At 46.0% G+C, this 26,829-nt stretch overlaps 1 protein-coding gene across 1 annotated transcript in view; it reads right to left on the minus strand.

Annotated features, from left to right (window-relative positions):
• immp2l (inner mitochondrial membrane peptidase subunit 2) overlaps positions 1–26,829 on the minus strand; it is a 78,556-nt gene that overhangs the window by 46,678 nt on the left and 5,049 nt on the right. Inside the window, exons 2-3 of the mRNA XM_035156931.2 lie at positions 23,605–23,742; positions 18,368–18,471 (exon numbers count right to left, since the gene is read on the minus strand). Coding sequence (XP_035012822.1) covers positions 18,368–18,471; positions 23,605–23,739 — 239 coding nt within the window. The 5' untranslated portion in view covers positions 23,740–23,742. The remainder of the gene's footprint in view (positions 1–18,367; positions 18,472–23,604; positions 23,743–26,829) is intronic.

Below are 26,829 nucleotides of genomic sequence, written 5' to 3' on the forward strand. Positions count from 1 at the left end.
GTGACGCCCGGTTGAATGAATGATTATGATTTCTGTGCATTTGTGACATCAAGCAGGAAAAATACAGAACGAGACGAGAGGAGGGTTTCAACAAATAAAATAAATGTACCAACGCTTCCTGTTTTCAGGCAGGAACTCTGGAAAATGTCCAGAAAATTGTGTCCGGACTCGAAACGCAGCAGCAGGTTGTCGGGTCCGACTCGTTCAAACAGGAACATGTGGGGACATCCAGGCGAGGGGCGGAGCCTGGGTAGAGGGGCGGAGCCTGTAGAGCAGCAGGTTGTCGGGTCCGACTCGTTCACAACAGGAACATGTGGGAACATCCAGGCGAGGGGCGGAGCCTGTAGAGCAGCAGGTTGTCGGGTCCGACTCGTTCAAACAGGAACATGTGGGGACATCCAGGCGAGGGGCGGAGCCTGGGTAGAGGGGCGGAGCCTGTAGAGCAGCAGGTTGTCGGGTCCGACTCGTTCACAACAGGAACATGTGGGAACATCCAGGCGAGGGGCGGAGCCTGTGGAGCAGCAGGGGGCCGGACATGACGTATAAACTCTGCTGTGGAAAGATCAGTGTTGTTGTTTACAGCTCATCCACACCGGCGTCGGCCCTCATCACCAGAAGATCTGGAACCTCCTCGTGTTTCCAAGTGGACGTCTTCGTCTTCTACGTGTACGGCTCCTCTTCTTCATCCTGAGATGTTTGTGTTCTTCCAGTTTCACGTCCGTCACGTGTTAGAAACCTCTTATCATTTCATGATATCACAAATATAGATTGAGAAAGATACTAAGAGAAATAGAATGAAACTAAATTGAATGAAACAGATTCTGGAGTGCGTCTTCAGCAGAAACCAAAGAGCCACAGACAGATGAGGGAAGTGACAGGTTGTTGGTTCTGGTCTTTTCTCGTGTTGTTCAGTCAAACCAGCAGCAGAGTGGGTGCAGCAGGTTGTGTTGCTGCCTGTGGGCTCAACAAGCAGCAGGGGGTCTAATAACATCTGGTTGTGCTCCACGAAGCTCAGGTTCCTTTATCCACACCTCCTCCTCCTCCTCTTCTCTGTGGGTTATTATCAGAGACCTACAAACCATCTTTCTCTTTGAGCCTCTGCCATCTCCTGGTCTTTGTCTTGTTTAATTAAAACTGTGACAGGACACAGCGACAAAAAAGTGGAGCTGCAATTTATAACGGTGACATATCTTCCTGACTGAGCTCCTGTTTCTAGTGGAGCACTCAACATGATCAAACTCTCTGTGTGAGGGCGGCGGCCGTCTCAGAGACGGATGAGGCCACGTGACTGCAGACTTCGAATGTCAAACCATCTTCACCTGCCTCCTCCTCGGTTTCCTCTCACAGGTTCCCACGCCTCGACTTACATATCCTGTCATCTGTTTGGGGATTCATTCTCCTCAGCTGATAAGAAATGTCACGCTATTGTGAGTCGGACGAGGAGCACAGCGGCGTTATTTCTCCAATCTTCCAGAAAACCATCTTTTCAACAAATCGACCTCTCAGGTTCGTCCAGACCTCAAAATGTCTCCTCTTTACCAAATGAAGTGAGAATCTCTTCCAAGAGGTCACCTGCTCGTAACCTTCTCGTCCAGACTTCACCTCAAAGCGTTGGAATGAGCACGTCAACACGACAGCGCCTGTATACCAGACTTCACTGAGAGCTCGGACTTTACTTTGCAGCCAGTGGTGTCGCCCCCTGTTGATCACTCAAGACAACACAGGTTCCAGGCACTTCTGCATCACTCAGAAGAAGTGATTATTTTCTCTCCTGATGTGTGGACGTGATTCGGAGCCAAGACGCCCACACGGATCATTATTATGTTGTATTTATGGCACGTTACACTTACATAATCTGCTTATGCCTCAGGTCAAACACAAGCTTCCTGTGAATAATGTAAACAGAACATCAGCCTTTAAATAAAGGTGAAAGAATTCATCATTCAGACTCAAAGTTCAAACACAAACAGTGAAGTCATGTTCAGAGTTAAAGTGGAAGTTCAGTTCATTTCTTTGCAGAGTTTTGCTCTGGATGCTTCTATGATCTGTGATGACAAACTAATATTTAACTCTGCACCACAACAAATTGATTCTGTGAAATATTGTAAAATTCACACAAACTTGTTTTTTTAACCAAATCTCACTTTGTTGTGTCTGATCTCTTTTAATAACTGGACCAATAAAGTGACGCTTGATGTTAACGTTTCTTTGTTTCTGCTCATCTGACTGAGGGTAAAACACACATGCAGGTGAAGGCCACACATAGAATTACATTACAGTTCATTTGTATGGAGGCAAACTCCGGTGTTTTCATATTTATACCCAGTAAAAAATGCTTAAGGCCAAGCGAGTCGACTCTGTCACGAAGGATTCAGAACATGAATCTGCTGATCATCTCGTATTTTCAGATTACAGCTCAGCGATGATTTAATAAAACAGCATTTGAACTTAACATCTTTGTAATTTCAGTCTCATTAACACTTCTACTAACATTAATAAGATGAGTGAGTGTTGCAGTGGAGACTCTGTGTCTCACTGTGTCGCAGATGAAATTAAAGCCATTCCTCCTGATGTGCTTCACAGTTCACGAGGCTTCAGGGAAACACTCGTTCTTCCATCCCAGAGTTTACTACTTCAATAACATCACCAGGAAACTGGATCGTGTGACACAAATGAACTCAACAACAACACATGTTCCTGCTGCTCCGACAAACAGGGAGCAGCCGACACTCGGATGCACTCGTGTTCATAAAGATGAACGATATCTGTCTCGTTAATCTTGTCATTCTCAATATCGGCATCGACCCCGAAGATCCACATCTGGCTCTGATCTGAAGATTCCATCGTCTCAATGTGAAACATAAACCAACAGAATGAAGCTGCAGACGCAGAAGAACGACACACGGCTGCTGGAGTGAGGAGTCCTGTCTGATGGGACCGTGTGAGACGTGGACAGAGACGTGGACAGAGACGTGGACAGAGACGTGGACAGAGACAGATGCTCTTCAGAGGAGAGAGGCAACAACCAGACATTTCAGACGACGCTGCCAGACAAGCTGAGCTGATTCTAATGACCTTTATTCTGCAGAGTAATGAATGAATATTCCCACAGGGATCAATTTCAGTTTGATCTTAATCAATAGTGATTCATCTTCATTTGTTTGTTAATTACATTTTGTTTTAATAATGTGAATCTGCAAAGTCAGTCAAATAAATGTAGTGTTGTAAAGAAACTGATTCTGTTCTGTTGTGTTTAGTTCTTCGAGGTGATCTCTAGCATTAAGATTCCAGTGCTTTGTCTTTCCTCTGCTCTGAGCTGTGTGGACGTGATAATGGATCTAAAGCACCAGGACTAAAACAACACCAAGAAAAAAGAAAATCATTTCACCTCGAACCTCTCGACCGTCTCGCAGCCCTGAGCGTCTCTCTGCCTGTAACTACTGTTGCCACTGGACAGTTTATGTGTTACTCGTGTAATTAAATCTTTGGATAGTTTCCCGCGGATCAATGGAAAGTGTACCAGCACCAGTATAAAACACAGACTTGGAGCTGGACGGCGTCTGTGTGAAGGCCACGGGCGCCGATCGATGGCGGAGAGCAGCTGGTGACTGGTGGCGTCGCTCCAGAGCGTCTGACATCAGAGCGACTCCGTGGCGTGACCTTGGCCTTTTCAATTCGGCAGCGTTTGAGCTCCTGTCATTACGCCGCCAATTACGGCTGTTTCATCGGCAAAGCAGCGTCCCCTCCTCCCTCTCCCTTCGTCCCCTTCACCCCCTGCCGGCTGTCAATCCAGATCCAGCTCGCCGGAGGTAATGACGGCAATTAGCCACTAACAGGAGCCTCTTAGCCACTGTCTGCTGTCACAACCTGCAGCCGAGGACTCTGGGTAAAGTTGCTGCCAAAACTCAGGTGGAGCTCCGAGAACTTTTCCACCGTCACACCATTTATCCACAGACGGACAATTGCCGGAAAAAACTATTTTCATCATCTCTAAACAGCCGCTATGTAAATGCAGCAGAGGAGTGTTTTTCTGCCAGAGGGAAGCGTGTGGTTCCATCGCTTCTCCTCATTCGGCTTCCTGTGCGGGTGGCAGGTCATTACGTGGCTGCTTGTGAGCTGCGGTAACGGGTGGCAGGACACGGCGGTGTGTATTCCTGCTTCTGGTCGCTGCTCTGGCGGTGACAGGCCCCGGGCTCTGCGCTCGCCTGCGAGTCCGTGTTGGCCTCATTAACTGGAGTGTTGCGTGGGGGGGGTGTATCAGCGTCACCACTGTCAGGGTGTGCGGAGGTGGGCTGAGAACGAACTTGGTGCGTCCGCCTCTTTTCCGTCCGAGTCATTAGCGATCGCCTCATCCCCCCCTCGTGATCAGGAAGCTCTCGATGTGCGGAGCGGCGAGAGGACGCCATCAAGAGATGCACCGTGATGGGTCCTGTGTGCATGCTATGATAATATGATAAATGGGGGTTGGATTGTTATTCATAGAGCTGCGGCTGAGTGGCCTTCCGCTGCTGCTCCAGAGCGTCACGTTCAGCTGGGGCTCATGTTTAAGCATGCCGGAGCTCCCAGGCGACTGATTTATGCCGTTCCTATTTCTGCTGCGATGGGGGGGGGGCGATCTGAGCCGGACAGCAGGGCGTCTCTGAATCTTGATGGTGGAAGCTGCAGCTGCAGATTGCTGTCAAGGCTTCTCTGCGGGAAGCTGAATGCCCGACTTTATGCTTTTTGGCTTCTTCCAATAGAATTCTACTCTATTATTTAGCTGCTTGCCCCCCCACTCCCTGCCCGACTGAACAGGCCTCTTGATTTGGCACTTTCTGTTCCCGTTTCTGTTCTTTTCTTATTTATTTATGGGCAAATAATCAGCACCCGCAGCGTTTAACTTTAACCGTTACAAACTGTGGAAGCTTTGCTCGGGCTCTGGTTTCTCTCCAGTTTCAGACCAGGAGAGATTCAGCCGTCCGCTGGGAGAAGCTTGTGGACGTAATGATCCTCACGTCTGTTTGGAACCACTGTGTTTGGAGTCCTGCTGTGTTTCTCTGGTGTGTTGTATAGGTTTGTGTCTGTGGGAAAGGGAACTCGTCTCCTGCACAGGAAACTCTGAAGCTCTGAAACACCTCGTCCAGACTAATGCTGCGTTCCAGTCAACTCGGATGTCGGATTGAAATGATTGAAAAACAACGGCAGGTAAGTGGAGGCCGACAATTCTCACACGCTCCGATAGCTGTTGACCAATCACAACAGAGTGGACCAGCTGACCAATCAGAGCAGACTGGGTTTTATCTTAAAGAGACAGGAGCTAAACCAAGTGTCTGACAGAGGCTGAAAAGAGGAGCTGCAGCGATGGACAGTCTGAGTGATTCTGAACGTTAGAGCATGAAATCATTTCACAGTCGTAACACTGATTAACATGATCATGAATTAGCAGAATATGTCTTATTTTCAACATTTTATTCACCAGAAAACTGGTAAAAGTTGATTCGGACACTAAACAGAATCAGTTTCCACAGACTCAAACCGACGAGCAGCCGAAGGAGGAAAAAGAACCAGAATCTCTCCGACCTCCAACTCCACAACTGGAAATTCACACCCACGCCTACAGGTGAGCAGGGAAGCTAACTTGCCACTCAATTCCCCCCCCGGAGAAATCACACCAATTGCCATTTGGAGAATGAATTCAGTGACCTATGGTAATTTTCAGATTCATTTGCTCTGCGCTGGCTGTGCTTGAACTAGGAATGAGAGCCGCTCTCTCGTCCCTTCACTTACCCAAAATTCAGTTTGGAAAATTATCTTCAATTTCCCCCCCCAAAAAAAGTAAAAAAGGAGCTAATGACCAAATGTTCCTGTTTGAAACATGATAACTAAGATCAAACATTTGATCAGAATCCAAATCGAGCAGCACAGAGATAAATCCGGAGAGGAGATCAGACCGTGGCCTTTTCCTAAAGAGCCTGGAGCAGCTTTCTAATCTGGCAGCATCTCCTCCTCTGTCCAAGGTCAACACTGCAATAGACTGAGCTCACAGAAAGTGTCAGCTGCAAGAAGCACTTCTCATGTCTCACTGATATAACACCAGGGCTGAGAGGTTTGGTTTCCATGAGAGATCAGGACCAGGGACCAGCCTGTGTCCGTCCATCTGTCCGTCAAAAGTTTTCCAGTTTGGGAGTTGACACATGTTGATTGATGTGACTATTAAAAGTAATATTACACGATAAGACAGTTCGATTAGAGGAGGCTGGGTCAGGGTGAGTCCACCTCAGTTTGTCCTGAGGCGCTGCTGCATGTCAAGGCTGGATTAACCCACCAGGGGGCCCCGCAGCAAAAATCTATTAAAAAGGCACATTTGGCTCCTCATGAAAACTAAGGCTAACAGTAAAATAATCTCCCCCCCCCAACCTCCTAATGATGTAAACTATGACCTCGCCCAGCGATGACTTAATATAAAACTGTAATAAAGGAGTAATCAACCCTAACTGGGGGCAGCCATCATCATTCCTCACACATCTGCTGCTCTGCCACATTTCTTCAGTCCCGTTGCCGATATGCTAGTTCCACGGCAGTAATGGAGTCACAGCGAGATGTGAGGCAGGTAAACAGCCGGCGTGTTGACAGCAGCACTGTGTCGAGAGGCTTTTATCAAGAGGAAGCATCGCTGAGAGGAGAAGACGAGGCTGGACCGTCTCGGTGAGACGCTCTGTCAAAACAACGGCTCCTGATGACGCCGCCAACTTCTCACAACTGACACTTTTCTTCTGAATTAAAAAAAGAGAAAACACTTGTCTCCCGTTTTTAGTAAACAAGAAATCATCCCACAGCTAATGAAGGGGGGGGAACGTTTGATGACATCTGGGAGGATGAGGAGAAAACTGACTGGTTTCTATGAGGGTGGGCACACACACTCGCCAAAACACATTAAAGACACACACACTACAACACATCCACAGACTGATACGAACAAATCTCACAAACACATATTTTGTGTGTGTGTGTGTGTGTGTGTGTGTGTGTGTGTGTGTGTGTGTGTGTGTGTGTGTGTGTGTCTCAGGAGAGCGGGAGTCGTGCTGTAGTTTGTCGGGGGCGGCGCGGTGCTGCAGTGGGTGACGCAGTCGTCCCACAGCAACAAGGTTCAGTGTTAGAACCTGCAGACATGGTGGTTCTGTGTGGCTGAAGCCCGCCTCTTGTTCTACAGGGAACTTGTTTCACATGAAGGATTCAGATTGTTGACTAACAAGAGGAAGTCCTCGTCTTCATGGACCTGTTTCAGTCACTGTTTGATATTTGTTCCATCGTCCGTAACTCGTCAGAATTCAGCTGAACTGAAGAGTATAGTGTAAATATGAGCACAGAGGGCAGGAGAGAAGATACAAGACTGAAACCACAGGGTCATGGATATGCTAACCAACATACTGAGTTCACACAACTGTTTTAAACTACAGGACGTCATCAACATTGACCAAACATGGTCCAGACATGTACTGGTTTGACCGGTGCTGCTTTAAGAGCTGCACTGAAGTCCACACATGTTCCACACATGTTCCACACATGTTCCTGACAGGTTCTGTCTGTGAGAACAAAGTGTCAGAGTGGACGTGTTGATGAGGTTTCTAACACGTGACGGACGTGAAACTGGAAGAACACAAACATCTCAGGATGAAGAAGAGGAGCCGTACACGTAGAAGACGAAGACGTCAACTTGGAAACACGAGGAGGTTCCAGATCTTTTGGTGATGAGGGCCGACGCTGGTGTGGATGAGCTGTAAACAACAACACTGATCTTTCCACAGCAGAGTTTATACGTCATGTCCGGCCTCCTGCTGCTCTACAGGCTCCGCCCCTGCTGCTCTACAGGCTCCGCCCCTCGTCTGAATGTTCCCAAAACAAACCAAGTCCTGTTTAACCACTGAGCGACGAAGGAATGAAACTGTAAACACAACATATCATTGTTTGTGTCTTTTTCACACATCCAGAAACAACCCGATCGATCATTTGGAGTCGAGTTTCTGGACCAATGGTGAATCTGAGCTGTTGTTTCTCTGGTCTCCACAAACCCGAGGGACAGATCTGATCTTCAGCTGCTCCAGGCTCCACTTCACAGAGACGTGTGTCATGTGTCGACTAAACGTTAACAAAGGAAACTGAGCAGAGAACAAAGAGAGGGAGAGGAAGCTAGAGCCGAGAAGCAGAGAGCGGGCTGCTGTCATAGTAACAGTACAGTAGAGGGGGTTTCAGACATTGACATCAAACCTTCTGAGGAATGAAAAACTCCTGCTGTGTTTTTATGAAAATCAGACAGTAACGTTACCAACTGCAAGACAAAAGATTTCAGAGAACAAATAAATGAAGAACGTTGATTTGATTTAGTTTTGCAGGGAAACACTTGGACAGTAGCGTGTGTAACATCCACACGTTACTGTATTTGTAACATCTGATTTCATTTTAGAAACGTTCCGTGTGTTTTCTTTCCTTTGGCCTCCGATGAAGAATAAACCTGCGTAACGAGTGTGAAGTGTCCTGAGCTGAATGAGACACTCTGCTGTGTCCACATGCAGAAAGTTGGCTGGTGCTGATTTATGTCCGTTCAGGTTAATACAACAATCTGCATCTAACACGACATCTTTATATGAGGTTTCTCTCTGCAGCACCAGCTCTCCTGAGGCGACTCTGCTGGACCAGGAACTACTCTACAGTTTGGGATTCATTCTGATGCCATTCAGGCCCAGGACGTCGTGTTTCAGTGTCCTGACCTTCAGTCTCATCTAATAAAAGAGATCAAATTACAAATAAACGGTTATTGGTGACATCAAGTTCTCATATTCAGCTCCATTAAATCTAATAACTCCAAAGGCTAAACACTCTCATCAAACTCTCTAAATTAGCTTGTGTAGAAATTGAAAATTTGATTTTGCGGTTTAACGAGCAGCCATTTTGGAGCCGAGAGCCGCAGGCGGAGAAGCAAAGTCACAAAGTTCTGACACATCTTTGGGTTTTTGTGGGATTTCATGGAAACAACCAATAAAATGATAGACCAGGTCTGTGTTTTAGTGTGAAATGGTTCGAATCATCAAAAGAGAAGAAAACGCTGCAGATGAAATGTTCCTCATTCCCATCTTCACTTTGTAGCTCAGGCGTGAAAACAACACTCAGTGGTTTCACTGCAGCGTTTAGTCATTCAGCGACAGGTTCGGAGCAAAGCTTCCAATTAGCAGGAGCTGATGAGAAACAGGAGGGAACCCCCGAAACAGGAGAACATCACAAAGAGCCTGCAACTCGTTTCCTGCTCTTTGTTTGGAGCGGAGACGTTTAGTGTTGATTAACACTTTTCTAATTCTTGATGGTAAAACATCAAATCGAATCTAGGTTTTGCACATTTGCAGAGTTTCTGAAACAGAACATGAATTAGTAAAAGACACAGAGACTCTTTGTCCTTGATGTTTGTTCCTGGGAAGATTTTCTCTTTTGTCTCATGATTCATATGAGACACAGTTTCAAGGAATCAGTCTGTCTCATATTCTGCCAAACATCTGTCCATCCACTGTCCACATCTGTGTGACATGGTTACATGTGATGTTTTACATGTGAGCTCCGTGTCATCAGTGGTGGTTTGTTAGAAAATCAGCAATGTAGTCAATTTATTGAACTGAATTCCCTCAGATTCATTTTCAGATCTGTAAAATCCAAAGCAGAATAAATTTGCTCAAATTAGAATAAAGAACATTTCAGAACATGTGGGTACTCATTTATAAAACAGTGCGTGGGATTCATACTAAAAGTGTACGTGCGCACAAATCTCTACTTGTACAGGACCCGGTTGCTTCTGTGTTACTTTCTTGGTAACTTTATTTTGAAAGAGGCAGTTTAAAGGAAGTTATTTGACTTTATGTCAAACTGTCAAACAGCCGACCGACTCTGCCTCCGTCTGAATTTCAGTTAAACACACAAACTGCCGTCAGTCGATAAAGATGAACGTTTCTCAGGCTGCGCAGCTTCAGCCCCTGACACTAAACCCCCGTATTGACCGGGGTGTGGTCTTCACTAAGGTCCTCAGAGGCCTCAGAGCTGTCGGCACGCAGCCTCCCACTGTTATCTCCCCTCTGAGCCGGACAGCGGGAGTTAGGAGGCGAGTCGCCGCTTAAACGATGAAATACGATGCGCAGCCTGAGGCTCGTCACCCCCCCAACAAACGCCCCCTCACAACAAAGCCCTCCACTCCCTCAACAGCTCAGCTTTAAACATGACAAATGACAAAGGCACAGCAAGGGCAGCTCTGTGGTTACATCAGGACCCCGAGTATCAGACGAGGAATTATCCCGCTAATCCCCGAGCGAACGCCACGCGCGGGCCTCAGACAGCTGTGCATTCCACCGACGCTGTAAAAGTTTAATGCAGCGTCTGACTGGGATAACCCACAGTTTGAGAACTTCTGGCATCAAACATTCGAGTCAGGCCGCCTGCGGAGCCGGCGTATAAGGAGTAATAATCCACGTGAAGCCGATCAGGACTCGTCATGTTGAATCTCGCAGCCGTCGCCTGTAAGCTTCTTTCTTCTCGTTCGACTCTCAGCGCGAGGCGCCACTTCCACGCTCTCCGTGTGTTCTGTGCCAGTTCTGTCAATCATGACGCCGCATCCAGACAACCTGGCTTCCTCTTTGCCTCTTCCTCTCCCTCCCTCTCCCTCCTCCTCCTCCCCTCTCCATCTGTGGTTGCCAAGGTAACAGGTGGATGCTGCACCATCAGTCATCTCTGCCTCTCATGATGGCTCTCAGCAGTTTCCTGCGGCTCAAACGCAGGCCACCCGGTCGTCGCTGTGTAAAACGTCAGAGGCTGAGCTTTCCACAGCAGATGGATGAGGAGGAAGAGGAGGAAGCACCTTTAACGCTGAAGAGCATCACTGTCGCAGCTGTTCGGAGAGGACGTGGAGGCCGTTATGTTTCCCAGCAGAACGACGATGGCACATTCATTCACCTCTAAACTTACATTATCCATCAAATCATCCAATAAATCAGTCTGTGAAAAAGTCTCACTGTTGTTTGAGAAGCGACAGCCTGTAATTGGTTACTCGTCAAACGTTTGCGGGGGTGTATCCTCCACAGGGCCGAGCCTACGGCACCGTGTGCGTCTCCGCTCCATGTCCCCCGGGACATCGGCGTCCTCCAGGCGTCTTGATTCTCATCCATCAGCCTCGGGTGTGACCAGCATCACTAACGTCTCTCATTTGAAAACCAAAGATTTCCTGTTGGGGAGCCGTTGGTTTCCATCTGTTGACTTTGACGTGAAGCAGTTTGGGATATTTTGGCTTCATTTTTGTACAGTGGGAGGAAGTGGAGACATGTCGTCAGTCATTGGTTCCAACTATAGATTGTAAATAAAGAAAAGTGAAGCCAAAGCATCTCTATCGCCCCCTGGTGGCTGGCTGCATAAACCTCCTCCATGTTAGCAGATGGGACATGGACCGAACAAAAAAAAATCAAAGTAGACGTTAAATAATTGTTTGTCAAAGATGTTTCTGTCATTTCAGCTCATTCTTATCTCACTGATGTTTGTTCAAGTGTTTCTGATCAGTTTGGTTTGAATCAGTTGTTTGATGATATAAAACCAGGCTGAGACGTGATGATTGACAGCTGAGACGTGATGATTGACAGCTGAGACTGACTCCTGATTGGTGGAGAGGGAATCAGGAAACTGTTTCTTCAGACTCTGAATCTTCTTCAGGAGGAAGTTGGAGGGAAACGCTGTAAAAATCTAAGCTCATAAGCTGATTGGTAAACGAGTGCAGCCTGGATGTACGAGCAAAGAGCTGAAATATTAACTCCACTACACTCAAGGTTTATGTCGTCTTAATTTGTCATCATTACCTTGAAAATGAAACGCTGAGTCGTGATTTAATGGAGCGGTGAGATGCAGTATATTGTATTGCAGTAAATTTACTCCTCTATAAAACCATGTATTGATTTAGCTGTAAAACTACACTGAAAACCCCAGTTCTTGGTTATATAACTCAGAGATATAAAAAGAAAATCCTCTGTTAATTCTTCATGATCGCCGCTGGTCAGACGGCGTGACGGCAAAATGAAAGTAAACATCAATCTGGAGGAAACAGTTATTATTAAGAGTTTAGGAGCAGGGTTCTTGCTGAGTCTTCAGTGGGTTTAAATCCCAGCGCTGGCTTTTAATGCTGCACCACCGCACGGCCGATTAACATAACCGTGTTAAACCAGTGGTGACACCGAGCCTGCTGGGAGCGCGGGGGCCACAGGAAAGCCTCCCGGCAGCAGAAGACTTAGCCTGGATCAAAGCTCGTTTCCAACGCGGGGTTAACGGGAGGACGAGCAGCTGTGGCTTCCAGCGCAGCTCCACATGTCCCAGTTAAAGCTGTTTACACATTCAGATTCACTGATGCTGTCGGGTTTAATGTTTCCTCTCCACGTGGGGAGAATGAGTGAGGAGCAACAGTTCTCTGCTGCAGGAAGCAGCAGGACGAGGGTAAAGTCTTTAAACCGACCGGAGTCCAGGTCTTTACACATCAACTCCACATTCTTCCTCCAAAGCGGTCGCACGTTTCTAAATAAACATGTTGTGTAAATCCGGTTTAGACACTGACTCCGAGGCGTTTCTGATTGTTTGAGGTGTTCAGGATTAACTGGATCAGAGGAATTATTACAAAGTCATCGGGATAATTTGTCAGCTCCTTGATCAGAAGATGAAATTCTCCTTGTTCCTGACGACGTGGACGGAACCGATGTTTTTCAAGAAGTGAGAGGAAACAAAATCCTCCTCATTGCTCCATTTAATCTCCAACTGTGAATTTTAGAAACAAACAGAATAATTAAACGCATCTGACTCAATGTGCTCGGTCGGACAGATTAGAAAAACACACACGAAAAACACAGACTTCAAAGACCTTGAGTCACCATGGAGATGACAGATCTGTTACACGTGATGCATGTCGTGCACGTCGATGTGAGCGAGGGTCTAAAAAGCTCCCGCTTCAAACCTCGTCTCTGGAGAAGTGAAGCTAACGAGTCTCACGAGGGTAATTACAGTAACTGCTCGAGTCCGAGATGAGTCCTGGACTCAAGTATTACAACACTGACATGTGCATCACTGCTTTTTATTCTAATAAAACACCTCATTAAAGGTAAGTATCAGCAGCATCTCACTCCATGATCTAATGTAACAGCACCAGTAAAGAGCTAACGAGCAGCCTGAGGGAAACGCTGAATCCGACACTGTGAACCTGAGAGTTTGTTGTGGAGCTGATTGTGTTCTTGTTATTCCGTCCACCCCCACACTCCACAACCAGTCGCCTTCATCACAGTGAGAGACAGAAGAAAGGCCATGAAATGAAAGGATGTGTGTATTTATGTCATATGATAGGAAGCTGCTCCCTGATTGGTTCCTTCTCCCTCCACCTGCTGCCTCTGAGTGTGTCGCTCCCTCTGGCTTTAACGTGCAGCCTTCACCGTGGCCTCATTATGTCAACCCACTGGCGGCGATGGGAGGGAGCGACGTGCTGCCGCTAAACGGATGCACGAGGAAATCGTACACGTGGAAGTAACTCCCGGCTCACTCGGGAGCAGCAGACTGTCGGCTTTGATGTTGGTGCGAGGCAGAGGAAGGAGGCGAATCCCCGAAAGAGGAGCAACACCCATGGAGGGCGGACAACGCCAACACATCCTGCTCAACTGCACACATCAGGAGGAGAGGAAATAAACCAGTTGGTCTTCTTCAACAATCTATTATCTTTATAACTGATGATGGGAAACAGGGTTTGTTCTAAATTCACCTGATTAACCAGTATGTTTTATCATCAGGGTCTTAAATCCACTGTAAGGCTCCTTGAGAACAAACGATGGTGGACGAGGTCGTGATTCTCCTTCTCCTTCAGCTGCTTCATTCGTCTGGAAGCTTCAGCTACGAGCCGAGGGCTCCGTTCATTTCCAGATACGTATCTATCGTTAAGCATACATCTGCCCCAAGTTCCAACTGCTGCGCAGGTATTTCACTAAAAAACTGCAAATGTGAAGCTCATGGTGGCGCTAGAGGCACATTGAGAATCAGTAGGATTCATCTTAAGGGAATCAAATAAAATGTTTTTGTCGTTCCATCAAGTTCTATGTGATAGAATTAGAGAAACCTTTGAGCTGCTGGTGGCGCAGCAGGAAAAGTCTTAAGAGTTCATCCTCTGGGGACGATGCATATCTAAAACAAGTCATGTGACGATCAATCATTGGTCATCATCATTTATGCTTCTGATAATTACTGACATACGTGTTGACTCCTCAGTTCCTCTCTGACCTTTCCTCCTGTCCGACGTGCGACAGACCAAAGTGTTTAAAACCAGCAGGTATCATCAAGAGTAAAAATCTTTACAGAGCAAAGTTCATATTTTACTGGGGATCGCACCTGTACGTCCGCCTCACGCGGAGGCTACGATTGGTCGAGCTGCTGAACCAGTGTTTTTCCTCTTTAAGACCGAGGCCTCTGTGGGACTATTTAATTAGAGAAGCTTTAATACCAATTCAATGGAAATTAGTTCCAGACCCCCCCCATGAATTCCATGTGTAGTCCTATAGATTAGGGACTCTCAGCCGTCCTCTACCAACTGTGCTCTAACTCTCGTTTGTACGGAGAACTAACAGACGAACGTGTTCACGTAAACACGACTCACAGCTTCTCAGCATGTGGATTCAACGCACGTTTAAGACTCTGCTCTTTATTCCCGCGTCACTGCTACGAGCTGCAACACGAAGGGAAATAAATTCTACATCCAAAGAGGTTTGAGAAAACAACACGAGGAGGTTCTGAGTTCAACGAACCAATGATGTGTTAAAGCTTCATGTGCAGCACACGTACAGATGTGAGCGGCGTGGAGGTCGATGTCTGAGTGATTTTACTGTATCACACCTGATTATTTACTCCATAATTAGCAGTCCACGTGCTCGTGAATCTTTGACAGTAAGACGTTGTGAGCACTTCATCTCCTGCTCCGCTGAACAGGCGTCTGACCGCATATATCAATATGTGAGCAGCAGCTGAGACGCCACAACTTGTTCCGCTCACTTCCTCGACTCCTCACGACAGCAGATGGAACCATGTGAGAAACAGCGTGATCAGGCTGAGTGAAGGCGTGCCGACAGGACGGGTGGAACGTAATGAAAAGACTCTGACATCTGAAGGTTTATTTCTTATTTGAATGTGTTGAAAATATAACACGATGGACTTTGATTACACTGATGAGCCGTCACTGTCAGGACTGTGACAAGTCAAAGAAAAGTTATGGAAAGTGTCTGAGAACGACTCATCGGTGAAGTTATGGGACGGTTTATTTCAGAATTGTCCACTGGAGGGACGAAGTCGACAGGATCAGTGAAAACAGGTCTGTGTGTTTTATCTGTTAGTCTGATGTGTGAGTGTGAACATGGAGAAAGTAAGTAGTTTTTTAACGTTAGCTAACAAGCTGCCACATTGACCAATCACAACAAAGGGTCGGCCAGCTGACCAATCAGAGCAGACTGGGCTTCATCAGGAAGAAACAGAGGCTGAAGGAAAGAAACCCAACATTTAAACAAAGTCACATCATTTAACAAACTGAGCCGAATATCTATTTCAACAGGAAGTCTGTTCTTCCAGCTAAATCAAATATAGCTCCATTACCCAGCATGCACTCTGCATCTTGACGCCTCAAACACACAAACACAGGCCTCGTGTATTTTTGGCCTCTCACTTCATCTCCTTGTTATTTCTACACTGTCGTTTTTCCTTCTCTTGTCATTTCCGTGTGTTTTTCATCTCGTTCAGGCTGAGACGTTTCAGAAGCCCTGCGGGGTTTTCATGTTTCCTCACCTGAACAGTTTGTACTTCATTGCCTCTCCTCTTTTTTGTTCTTTGCTTCTCCCCAGTGTCTTCTAGCATTTGTGAAAAATCAACTAAAAACTAAATACATGGTTTTGGCGTCTGTCCTGATCCCTGGAGACGTTTGTGAAGGAGGCGTGTGGGTTCGAGAGAACAAGAGGAAAAACAAAGTGTTTGTAATGAACTGAACGACACGACGTATTCAAATGAAGCGTCGCAGGGCTGCAGGAGTTTGATCGCTGTCATGACTTCTCCTTTAAGATTCTTAGCTCCTGATTTAGTTCTAAACTTTAAAAACTGTGTCTGCTGTTAGAGATCAGAGGTGAAACACGTGATTCTTTCACATCTGGCTGAGGCACAACATCAGGATGATATTAGGCCAAACAGTGAATCTGATCAGCGAGTGTCCACTTGACTCAGCCGACGCTCCTGAGTGGAACATAATCAGACCGGGTTCAGGTCAGAGTGAATCATTGTATTTGTTCTGTAGACGATGTGAGGTTCTATGTAACTGTAAGCGTTAGGATTGTTAAAACCCAGCAGCTGTGTTATTTGTATATAAACGTTGTAAATGCACCTTTGTGAGTATTGTGTTTTTGCTTCCTGGTGTCACAGGGTTTCCTGTGTGCTTAGCTGCTAACAGGGAGGATACCGTGTGTGGAGGATGTGTCACAGAGCATTTCTCCAATCCTTCCTTCAAGCAGTGCAACCCCAGAACACAGACGTTACCTGACGTGTATCCAGGCATTGAGAAGTTACACAAAAACATGATGTCACTGAGAAATAAAAACCTGTCACACAGACGAGTTTACACTCAGAGATCAGCTGTTACTCAGTTGCTTCAGTGGATTTTGCCTTTTTACAAAGGTTCTGTCACCAGAGTGGTTTTCGTCCAGGACCTCTGGGTGAACTTTTCCTTCGGTGCCTCCTCAGGGAGAATCACACTTGTTAGTGCCTTGCTCGACTCACTGAGCAGAGAGTCAGAGTCAGTCCGAGCTAAAGATGGCAGCCGCCGTTACTGAGCTCCTTGACTCAAAGCAAACACCGATAGGACGATGAGGAGCGGCTCTTCTGAAGGTTTCAGTGGCTGCAGAGTTTTCAATGAATATTCACCGACAGCCCCCGCTGAGCCAACATGGCTGTCATCACGCCCTTCCACGTAAACATAAACCAAGCAGCAGCGGGGACTCTATTCATCTCGGTGACGCCAATTTATAACCCGCAAGAAACATTTCCTCCCCATCCGAGAGAAAATTATGTTTTGCAGGAATCCGTTCTGAGGCCGCTCAGAGGCAAATGATTCTGTTCACAGCCGAACATAAAATCAATCGGGTCTGTAATGGTCTGCGCTGAGAGCATGACAAACACCCGTGGCAGCGCTCAGCTCTCTGTGCGCCCACTCACAAATACAGGGACACAATCTTTCCCTCAACCGGCCGCCACTGAAAATGAGAGGGGTTCTGTAAATAAGATATTACTCCATGGACTCTATTCCCTTGAACAATTTTCCTTTAAAATGACTGCCAATTATAAGCAGGACTCAGCCCCCCCTGCAGCGCTGCAGTATCACATTTGAAATTTAAATCCGAGGCAATATTCTTGGTGGATGATGGATGCGGCTTTATGGGGGATTTTAACAAAATCCCTGCCAATGAGGAGAGTTGATACAGATCTGTTTCACGTGTGGACAACTCCACTATGGGCTGCTTTGGGGAGAAAGCCCCCCCTTCACAGGGCTGCAGGGGGAAGAGGTGGCATTAAGATGGAAGACAAAAGGGAGGAGAGAGGGAGGAGGGGTGAGGTGCACGGAGCTGAAAAGGCCACGAGGTTGACAGGTTGAATCTAAATGTCAAAGTGTTGCAGAGCTCAGATGAACTTTATAGAACCAGTGTCTCCATTTTTCTGTTTTAGCTCCACTGTGCAGCTGTGAGACGCTGCACTGCTGCACCTTCACCATCAGGAAGTGCAGCTCGTCTTCATCAGATCAGGTTGAGTCAGAGTTCGGAGACGTTCTCCTGCGCCTCCACGATGAAACTCTCAGAAACATCTGAACCTTTGTCACTCAGCAAATCCCTCAGATGAGACAGACTCATCCTATCAAACACTGTGGTTCCCCCCCCCCAACACATCCGGTGCTTTATGGTCTGTTTGACTCATAATTCACTAAATGAACATCAGCTGTTTGAAGAAGACTTGAAACTAGAGACTGAGACATGAACTGAAAATGTTTACTGACGTTATAAAGTGAGAAGTAGAGTCACTTTCTATAGACTTCTATAGAAACTACCAGCGGAGTCGCCCCCTGCTGGTCAGTACACAGAAGACAGGGTTCAGGCTCTTCTACTTGGAATCATAGGAAACGATGAGCAGGTCGTCCCAGAGGTCGTCCAGAGGTCGTCCAGAGGTCGTCCGACATGATTCAGAACGACAGACACACCGGACACCACCAGATAACTGACCTGCCATCATCGCACTGTGTGTTCTCTCATAAAACAGTTTTTCCTGAGTTACTCACAAGACGGAGACGATGTCTCCTCGTTGGACCTCGTAGTTCCTCACGCTCCAGCGGTTCAGGAGGACGACGTCGCAGTCCGAGCCGCTGTCTGGGTTCAGGGACGGCTGAAAAACAAACACACACACAGTTTACATGAATCTGAACACATTCTCACACACACACATTCCTCTCACTGCAAATATGAACAATATGAGGCCAAACACAGGAGGTGATGAGCAGTGGTGACTCAGCGTAATAGAGCAGAATAAACGGCCTGAATATAGTTTGGTCAAAAGGTCGACGACTTCCACGACTCACGTGTTTCTCTGTTGGACACATACGAACATACGAGCTGAACAAGGACACGCGTGTGCAGCAGCTTCTCGTCCACACTGAACAATACAGCTGTTAAATATCATGGTGACCTGTTATTCTGTATTTAGTGTTAAATTATCACCATCATTACTATTATGATTTTGTAAATTTGTTAAGAATGTCCCTTATTTATATTTGAATATTTAAGTCCTTTAAACACTTTAAACAATAACAGTTATTGTGTTAAATTTCAAAGTCCAATTTGCCTCAGCAAGAAAAAGCGTCGGCCTGGAGTTTAGTTTAATTGTTTTAAAGTATTGATTTAGCACTTTGGTCCATTCAAAGATTTGTAAAATCATTCATGGTCCCAATTTTAATTCCCCTGATGTATTTTGTGCATGTTGATAATGATGAGTTTCATTACTGGAGGTTTCACATCCATTTAGTTTAAGTTATTCAACTTTTAACTCGACTACATTCAGAGTATAAGTTAAAGATAATGAAAATACATTTAATGGAGCTACAACTGAAAGTTTTGCCCTTTTATCCAAATGAAAGTAGTTTTACAAAGAGCTCTGCTGAACAAATGCTGATCACACATTATAAAAAAGGATTTTCTAGATTTCAGAGACGATGAAATATCTGCATTTAAATAAGTTTCCACACATTTTCAGAAGAAAATCATCAGAAAGCTGTTGGAGAAGGAAAAGTCTCCCGCTGATCCGCTCCTTTCGCTCCCTGTCGTTCTCTCGCTCAGCTTCTAATCGACCTGAAGGTTGTGAATCACGCCGCCTCAGTGACGTCCCTCATGGTCATTACAGCAGAGTCCTGTTATCATGCCACTGACTTTGTCCCTGAACAGACGGAGCTATAGAATTAAACTCCACGTAACAGAGACAGAGCCTGTAAAGAAAGATGGATGCCGCTTCTCCACTTCCTCCCATTGTACCAAACGGAAGCTAAAATATCTCGGACACAGGCGCCACCATCTTGTTTCAGAGTCAGTAGCGATCGCATGGTGCTTGACGTCTCAATCACAAGTCAGTCTCAGCCGTCAGTCATGACGTCTCAGCCCATTTAGTCCACGTGTACTTAAATTGTTTGCTAACATGGAGGAGGCAGGGTTTATGACCTATACTGCAGCCAGCCACCAGGGGGCAATCAAGATGCTTTGGCTTCACTTTTGGGAGCTGTCATGTCGTCCATCTTTATTTACGGTGTAAATTAACTATGAGCAACACGTCTCTTTCAATGTTTGGGATGTTTAATATGTCATTTTGACTAAATTCACTTTCACTATGTTCAACTCTGAGCTCCCAACAACCACGAGTCCTCCATGACAGCTTTATTATGCTGGTCTACCCCCCCCCCCAGCACTTCTTCCCCCACCCAACAGCATCATTATTCTCAGAACTTGGACGGTGTCACTGTCGGAGGATCCACGTGATGAGGCCCTGACGAGCAACACGACAACACAGTGACTGTTTCATTAAACAGGATGTGCACAGGCCATTTCACGCTCGCCCGGGTGACTGACACAATATCTCTCGTCTGGCGTCCCCCAAAATAAATATCCCAGTCAGGCCGCAAGGTTTCCAGTCAGAGCTGGACACTTCATCACGCTACAGTCCAGTTGGTCCACGACCGCTGCTGCCCCTGACTCTGACTCCAAATGCACAAGATGGCAGCTTTCATTTTGGCTTCATTTTTGGAAATGGGCAAGGATCGTACACAGCAGCAGGACACGGTAAGAGAAGCTGGTTGTGTTGTTGAGGAGGTGGAGGTGCAGCTCCTCATCCAACTCTCTTTACCTAACAAAGATTCCCTGGAATGACTCTTGTTTGTCTGAAATCCAGCTGCCCAGCTCCGACCCAGCTGTGGGCGAGCGAGGCCCACATCAGTGAAGTGGAATTACAAACCCCAACACCGGATTACATGCATCATCGTTTCTTGGCAACACGTAGTGAAAACAACCGGAGTGAAAAACCTGTGTTTTGGAACGATTACCATGTTCGTGGGAATCGTGACTGAAATTTAATGAGTGAATTTCTAATTTAAATGTCTCCTGTGAGACTAAAGTACTGTAAAAACTACTCAGTTACATTTGTCCGAATAGGATTCTACGTATCTCATGTAAACACTAGTGAACACAGTAGAGATAAAGTTACTGGTCATTTATTCACATGTCTGCAGAATTTTCCCGGTTTTTAAAATGTAAATGGAATGAGACGAACTGACTAAATGAAGATGTCTCATTGAGCTGTGAGTCGTTTTCATAGACTGTAAATAAAGATGGACGCCATGACAGCTCCCGAAGGTGGAGCCAAAGCGTCTTGATTGCCCCCTGGTGGCTAACTGCAGTATGGGTCGTAAACCTCGGCCTCCTCCGTCTTAGAATTTAAATATGAAACTCAGCTGAGACAATGATCACCATCTATCACTGATCACATCAGACAACAGTTACCATGACGACACACACACGGATTTGATCAGACTAAATTTTAAATAATGTAAAAATCACAGTGACGATGATGAAGCTGGAATCACATCAGGTTTATTACTGCTGTATTATAACATGCATGTATTTTACTGAGTGTTAGACGTCATGACTTAATGTCAAATTAATCAAATTGTTAAATTAGTATCAGTAAAAAAACAAACTATAGACAAGAGTCGTGTTAAACTGTGCAGCTCTGACCACAGAGACACATTTGTCATGTTACAGAATCACTATCTGCAGCAAAAGCAATGAATCGTGGATCCAAATCTTCATGTTCTTCTTCCAAAGCTTGTCTCTGATATGCAGCGTCTGAAAAACCCCACAACGCCACGCAGAGCTTTGTTTGTTTGACCCGTGAGGACGTCGTCTCTTCCTCACGCTCCACTGCCTCTGGGACTCCACAGCACAAAGGGCCAAGATGTGTGGTTTGATTTCATGAAGACGACAGACGGAGCTCACAGTGAGCGGCAGTAATCAGTAGCACGCGATCTGTCTCCCAGACGGCATCATGGGAACATTTTGACGTCTAGCAAAGAAGATAGCGTCCGGCAGCAGACGACTCCCTCCCACGCCCGGGGTCAACGTGTCTTCAACTTTTAATAACGGCAGCAGAGACGGGGGAGTAGAGCATCTTCAGCCCGACTCGGTGTGGCAGTGAATTAAAGGAAAGAATATAGTTCATATTCGTGTTGATGCTTTTAATAAGTTACTCAAATGTTCGGTGTAAACATCTCATCTAACAAACCTGTTTCCTGCTCTACAACAACCACCATTCGTTATTTGTTGTAAGATTTGATCAAATGTTCTCACAGGTCGTCCTCGTGACCCCGGCTACGCAAACACACAACACAAGCCGAAGAGCAACACACAGTTTTTAATATTCATGCTCATTAAAAATAGAGCAGATTGTTTTATGCATAATGCAACATGTCAGGGATAATGAGCTGCATGACAGGAGACCAGCTCGGTCAAAGCCCAACAGACACTTCTTCTGGTTTGTTCTTGTACACGTCTGCTCCTCAGAGGAGGAGAGAGCAGGAGGTTTTCTTATGGATGAGAGTAGAGGAAGTTGTGTTGCCTGCAGCACAGTTGTCTGTAACTACTGGTCAACACTTCTCAGCAGAAAGTGCTGAGTGTGTGTAGCGGTGGAGCAGGTGGGACACGGTTCATTAACCACCATCTGACCCCAGGACAGTTAGGATGCACCTGAGACAGAGGCCGATGCTCTGATTGGTTCAGAGACACACTGTGACCGTCCTGCACACGCGTGTTAATGTCCTTGTGTTGTCGAGCCACATACAACATGTATGTAGATTATCACATGTGCTGTTCCAAACCAGCAGGACCTAGCAGCCAGTAGTGGTTGAGCAATCACCACACAGCTGAGCAGCTGACCAATCAGAGCAGACTGGGCATCATCAGGGGGCGGGTCTTAAATAGCTAAAACCAAGTGTTTGAGACAGAGGCTGAAAAGAGGAGCTGCAGCGCGGGACAGTCTGAGGAGAGTGATTCTGAACGTTAGAGCATGAAATCATTTCTCATTTCATACCAGGTGTCAATATAATCAGGTTAAAATCAGATCGAGATCTGGATTCAAGACGCGTTGGAGTCCTGAGAAGATTCTCAGTCATCCAGGTCCTGGTATCTTCAGATGTTCAACAGCACATGTGTACAATTGGAAAAGTAGAAACACAAATAAGTCCAGTTGTCTTTGTACACATGTGCATTTCCTTAAGATCTGAATCTTTTGCCACCAACTGATTGTTCTCAGTTTGTGTGTCTGTTGTGCAGCCGCACAGCAGCGACCTCTTCCAGCCCAACAAGCCTCAGCTTCGGCTCTGCCCTCAGAGATATGATATGTTAAATATCTCAAAATGACTTGAGCCGTGTTATGATTCCTGAGCTTCGCCCAAGAGCATCGAGTCGAGTCCCTGTCGGCATCACAGCCATATCAATTCAGCTCGCCACGCTCAAGTGTAGGTGAGAGATGAAAGTCAAAGATTCAGTCGGACGTTCACAGCTGAAATGATTGGAACTGTTGAACTGGCAAAGTATATACATTTTAAATTCTAGTATCTATCATGCTCAAGCTGTTTAGAATTGAAAAATGCTCTGAACAATAACTTATATTGATTCTAATAATTCAATAAAAGATCCAGCTTCAGAGCAGAGAGTGAGTGGGAGTGAGCCTCAGACTCTGCAGGTACATGGAGGCAAAGTCCAACAGCTGCAGGAGGATGAAGACGACTGATGGAAGAGACAGAAGGTCAGAGGGTCGCAGGAAGTTACCAACTCCTTCCTGTTCTTTTCCATATAAATGTTCAGGAAGTGAGAGAAATCCAAACAATGAGGAATCTCGGGAGCCGTTCATCTCATGTACTTTAAACAAGACAGATGCACCGAGCTCCGATTGGTGGATGTGGACCTTGTCGTAGTGTCTCACCTGCATCGACGCTCCCTCCACTCGAGCCACGTAGGCGAATCGATCGAGGACGGTGACTGTGACTGGAACGGCGACGAAGAGGCCGCTGACGAACGCCCGCACGTAGCGCCACCCCGCCGTCGCCTGCTGGGCCATTACCTGGACAGGACATGGGGAACACAGGAAACATCAGAGCCTTGACGACACGCAGGAAAGTGAACACGCTCAGGTTAGATTAGACTTTGTTTGATTAAACTTCATCGATTCCCTGTGGGGAGAGCAGGTCGATGCAGCAGCAGGAGAGTAATAGAAAAGCACAGAGGAAGGAGATCACAGCTAACGCAGGAAAAGACGAATATTACAGACGTGTGTGAAACAAGTGAAACACACGAGGAAGAATCAGACGAGCACTGCAGAACAAAACAATGACACCAACGACAAAGTGAAATCAACACTTTTCTTAAGGTAACTTGGATATTTTTTGAACTTTTCTTTCAATTGATATTACATCTTTCAACGTGTTACTGCCATTTATTTCAATATTCTGGCTCAACCACAATCTTGCATCCCAAAATTGAAAAGATCCTTGTCGCTGCGTAGGTGTTTGTTCCGGTGACACATTGATAATAAACCTACACACAATTATCAGCAAGAAAGATAAAAGCATATCCACTTAATTTATCTGACAGAGAAGCTTCATATTATCTTCAGGTTTATGATACGTGAACTATAAGTGCGATTAAAAATGTATTTACTGACTGTTAATAAAGATGGATTACGATTTTCCATTTCCTCCCACCGGTCAAGGTTAAATACATATATTATATACACACACCATCAATAATAGTAAAATGAATCATATTCTGTGAATGTAAATCTTAAATCTCATAAAGTATTTGTGTATTGTTGTGACTGTACTGTAAAAATACATAATCTATGAGAGGCCTGTAACTGCAACATCCTTTTTAAATGTAATTACAACCTCACATATCATCCTAACACACGTGATGTTGGGGCTTTATCACAACATGCAGGAAAAGGAGCCTTCTGTCAACTCTGCACATTTGACAATGAAAACACACAACTCCTGTTCTCCCCAGACGCTTTTTCATCCACTTTGCTTTTCACGACGCGCTCCAGGAAGCGCAGACAGGCGTGAAATGACCGAGCAGCGGGCAGCAGCAGCAGCAGCCATGCACCGCTGCCTTCAGCTAACAGCTAACAGCCTCGTCTGGATGTTCACTGTCCTCACTCCGGAGATCTGCTGCAGCCATTACCTCCACATCTCAAGACTTCAAATGAAACATCATCAAAAGAGCAGTGTAGTCCCTCAGCACACTCCTCCTCCAGCCGCCAAGTGTCTGTGACCGCAGCGTGACCAGGAGAGCGTTTCTACTGCAATACCAGGTCTCTACGATTCTCAACACACACAACGGGAAAACTCAGAGTGGATTAACAAGAATCGGACAATTTGGGGGGTATGATCAGAGGCACATTTAGGTTTTTAAGACATGAAGCAGAGTCAGTGGTGGGGAGGACGGGGGGGGGAGTCACTACAGAGACTCAGGTCAGGTCAGAGAAGATGGAGGTTCTGGTTAAATGCAAAGGAACAAGTTGTTTCTCCATTAAACCAGACAAGCATCTTTTGTGTATGAATTCAATTTCAGGTTTGATTCTTAAAACACATAAAATCCAGTTCAACATATGAACTAATGTCTGTTCTTCAGCTGATTCCAAATGAAACGAGGAAACAGGAGAGTAACCAGACGTAGGAAAGGCCGACATGTTGGAACCTGGAACCAGCTCAGATTCAACTCGTTAGATGATGAAATACTAATAATTCACTACAGATGAAATCAGCCTGAACAGATGACACTGGTTCATTCAGTGTTTTCTTGTTGATCATTAAATTAAATGCAACGTGTTGACTTCAGGTTTCATCAGAACAAATAAACACCAGACTGATGTGAGCCTGAACGGTCTGAAAGTGAAAGAGCACAGTTCCTGGGGAGCTTTAGTGTTTATTTAAAGTACAACAGTGTGATACACACACACACACGCACACAGACACACACACACACACACACACACACACACACACACACACACACACACACACACAGGTGTACAGTGTGGAGTGTGTCCTCGCTGAACGTTACGTCCCATTAACCACAGGGATCTGCTTCTGTTGGGCTTTGTAAGACATCACTTACCCGCCATGTGCTGGAGGGAGGAAACTCCGGCGCCGCAGCAGAAAATCTATTCTACCATAACAATCCGTCCTGACGTGAACATATTGCCATTACACTTCCACACACGGCCACATAATTCCTCTCAGTGAACAAGTGTATCATCAGAGGAAGCGGGATGTGGAGCTTCCAGGTTTCCGCTCACTCTTCAGTGGTTCCTGCACCTCGCAGCCCCGCGGCACTCGTGTTGAAACCGCCTTGTTTCCTGTAGCTTTGTGTCGGCACATTTAAACCATGTGGCTGACACAGCAGGTCCCACATCAAAGTCACGCTGAAAGGAAGAAGGACTTTCTGCTCTTGTTCGCTAAATGTCCAGATCAGAACACACGGCACCTGCACACTACACCTTATTACTTGGGTTGGTTTTTAATTAAAAATTCATTTTACACAGCACAGTGCTGTCACAGACTTTTACTGCTGTCTGGAGAAAACTTGCTTCTATGTCAACTTTTTGGGAATCACACAGACAATATTCTGTCGCTGCGACCAACAGCTATTTCAACGTCCTGTTTTAAATGAATCTACACTTTGTTCATTCTACAAATCACAACAGCACTGAACATTTCCTAGATATTTTCTGGAGGGGCTCCCGGCGGAGACAAAGTCCATTTTGTGTTGAATATTAATGAGATGTTTGACTTTCCTGGTTAAAATTGGTTCAGTACATGTTGCGTTCACTGTCACAGAGTCTGCAGTGACTCTATCTCCCCAGTTCACATCTTGTTTAGTCATTGTTGAAGCTGTTTCTATGAGCAACCAAAGAGAAATGCAGATTTAGGAATCATTATTTCTAAGGCTTGACTTACAAAGTCAAATCTGTGTGGTTTTTTCTGTGTCTGTGTGATTGTGTCTGGCACGAGACGTCCTCGTCTTCCTTCTAGCGCTCAGACGGACTGGGCTGTTCCCAGCTGGTGAGACGGCCTGAAACCAGCCCAGCACCAGACCTGGTTCTATCACTCAAAGCTGAAGGAAACGTTAGACGCCATCGAAGCTTTAA

Source organism: Hippoglossus stenolepis, chromosome 5 (assembly GCF_022539355.2).
Source record: "Hippoglossus stenolepis isolate QCI-W04-F060 chromosome 5, HSTE1.2, whole genome shotgun sequence".
Taxonomy (NCBI): Eukaryota; Metazoa; Chordata; class Actinopteri; order Pleuronectiformes; family Pleuronectidae; genus Hippoglossus; species Hippoglossus stenolepis.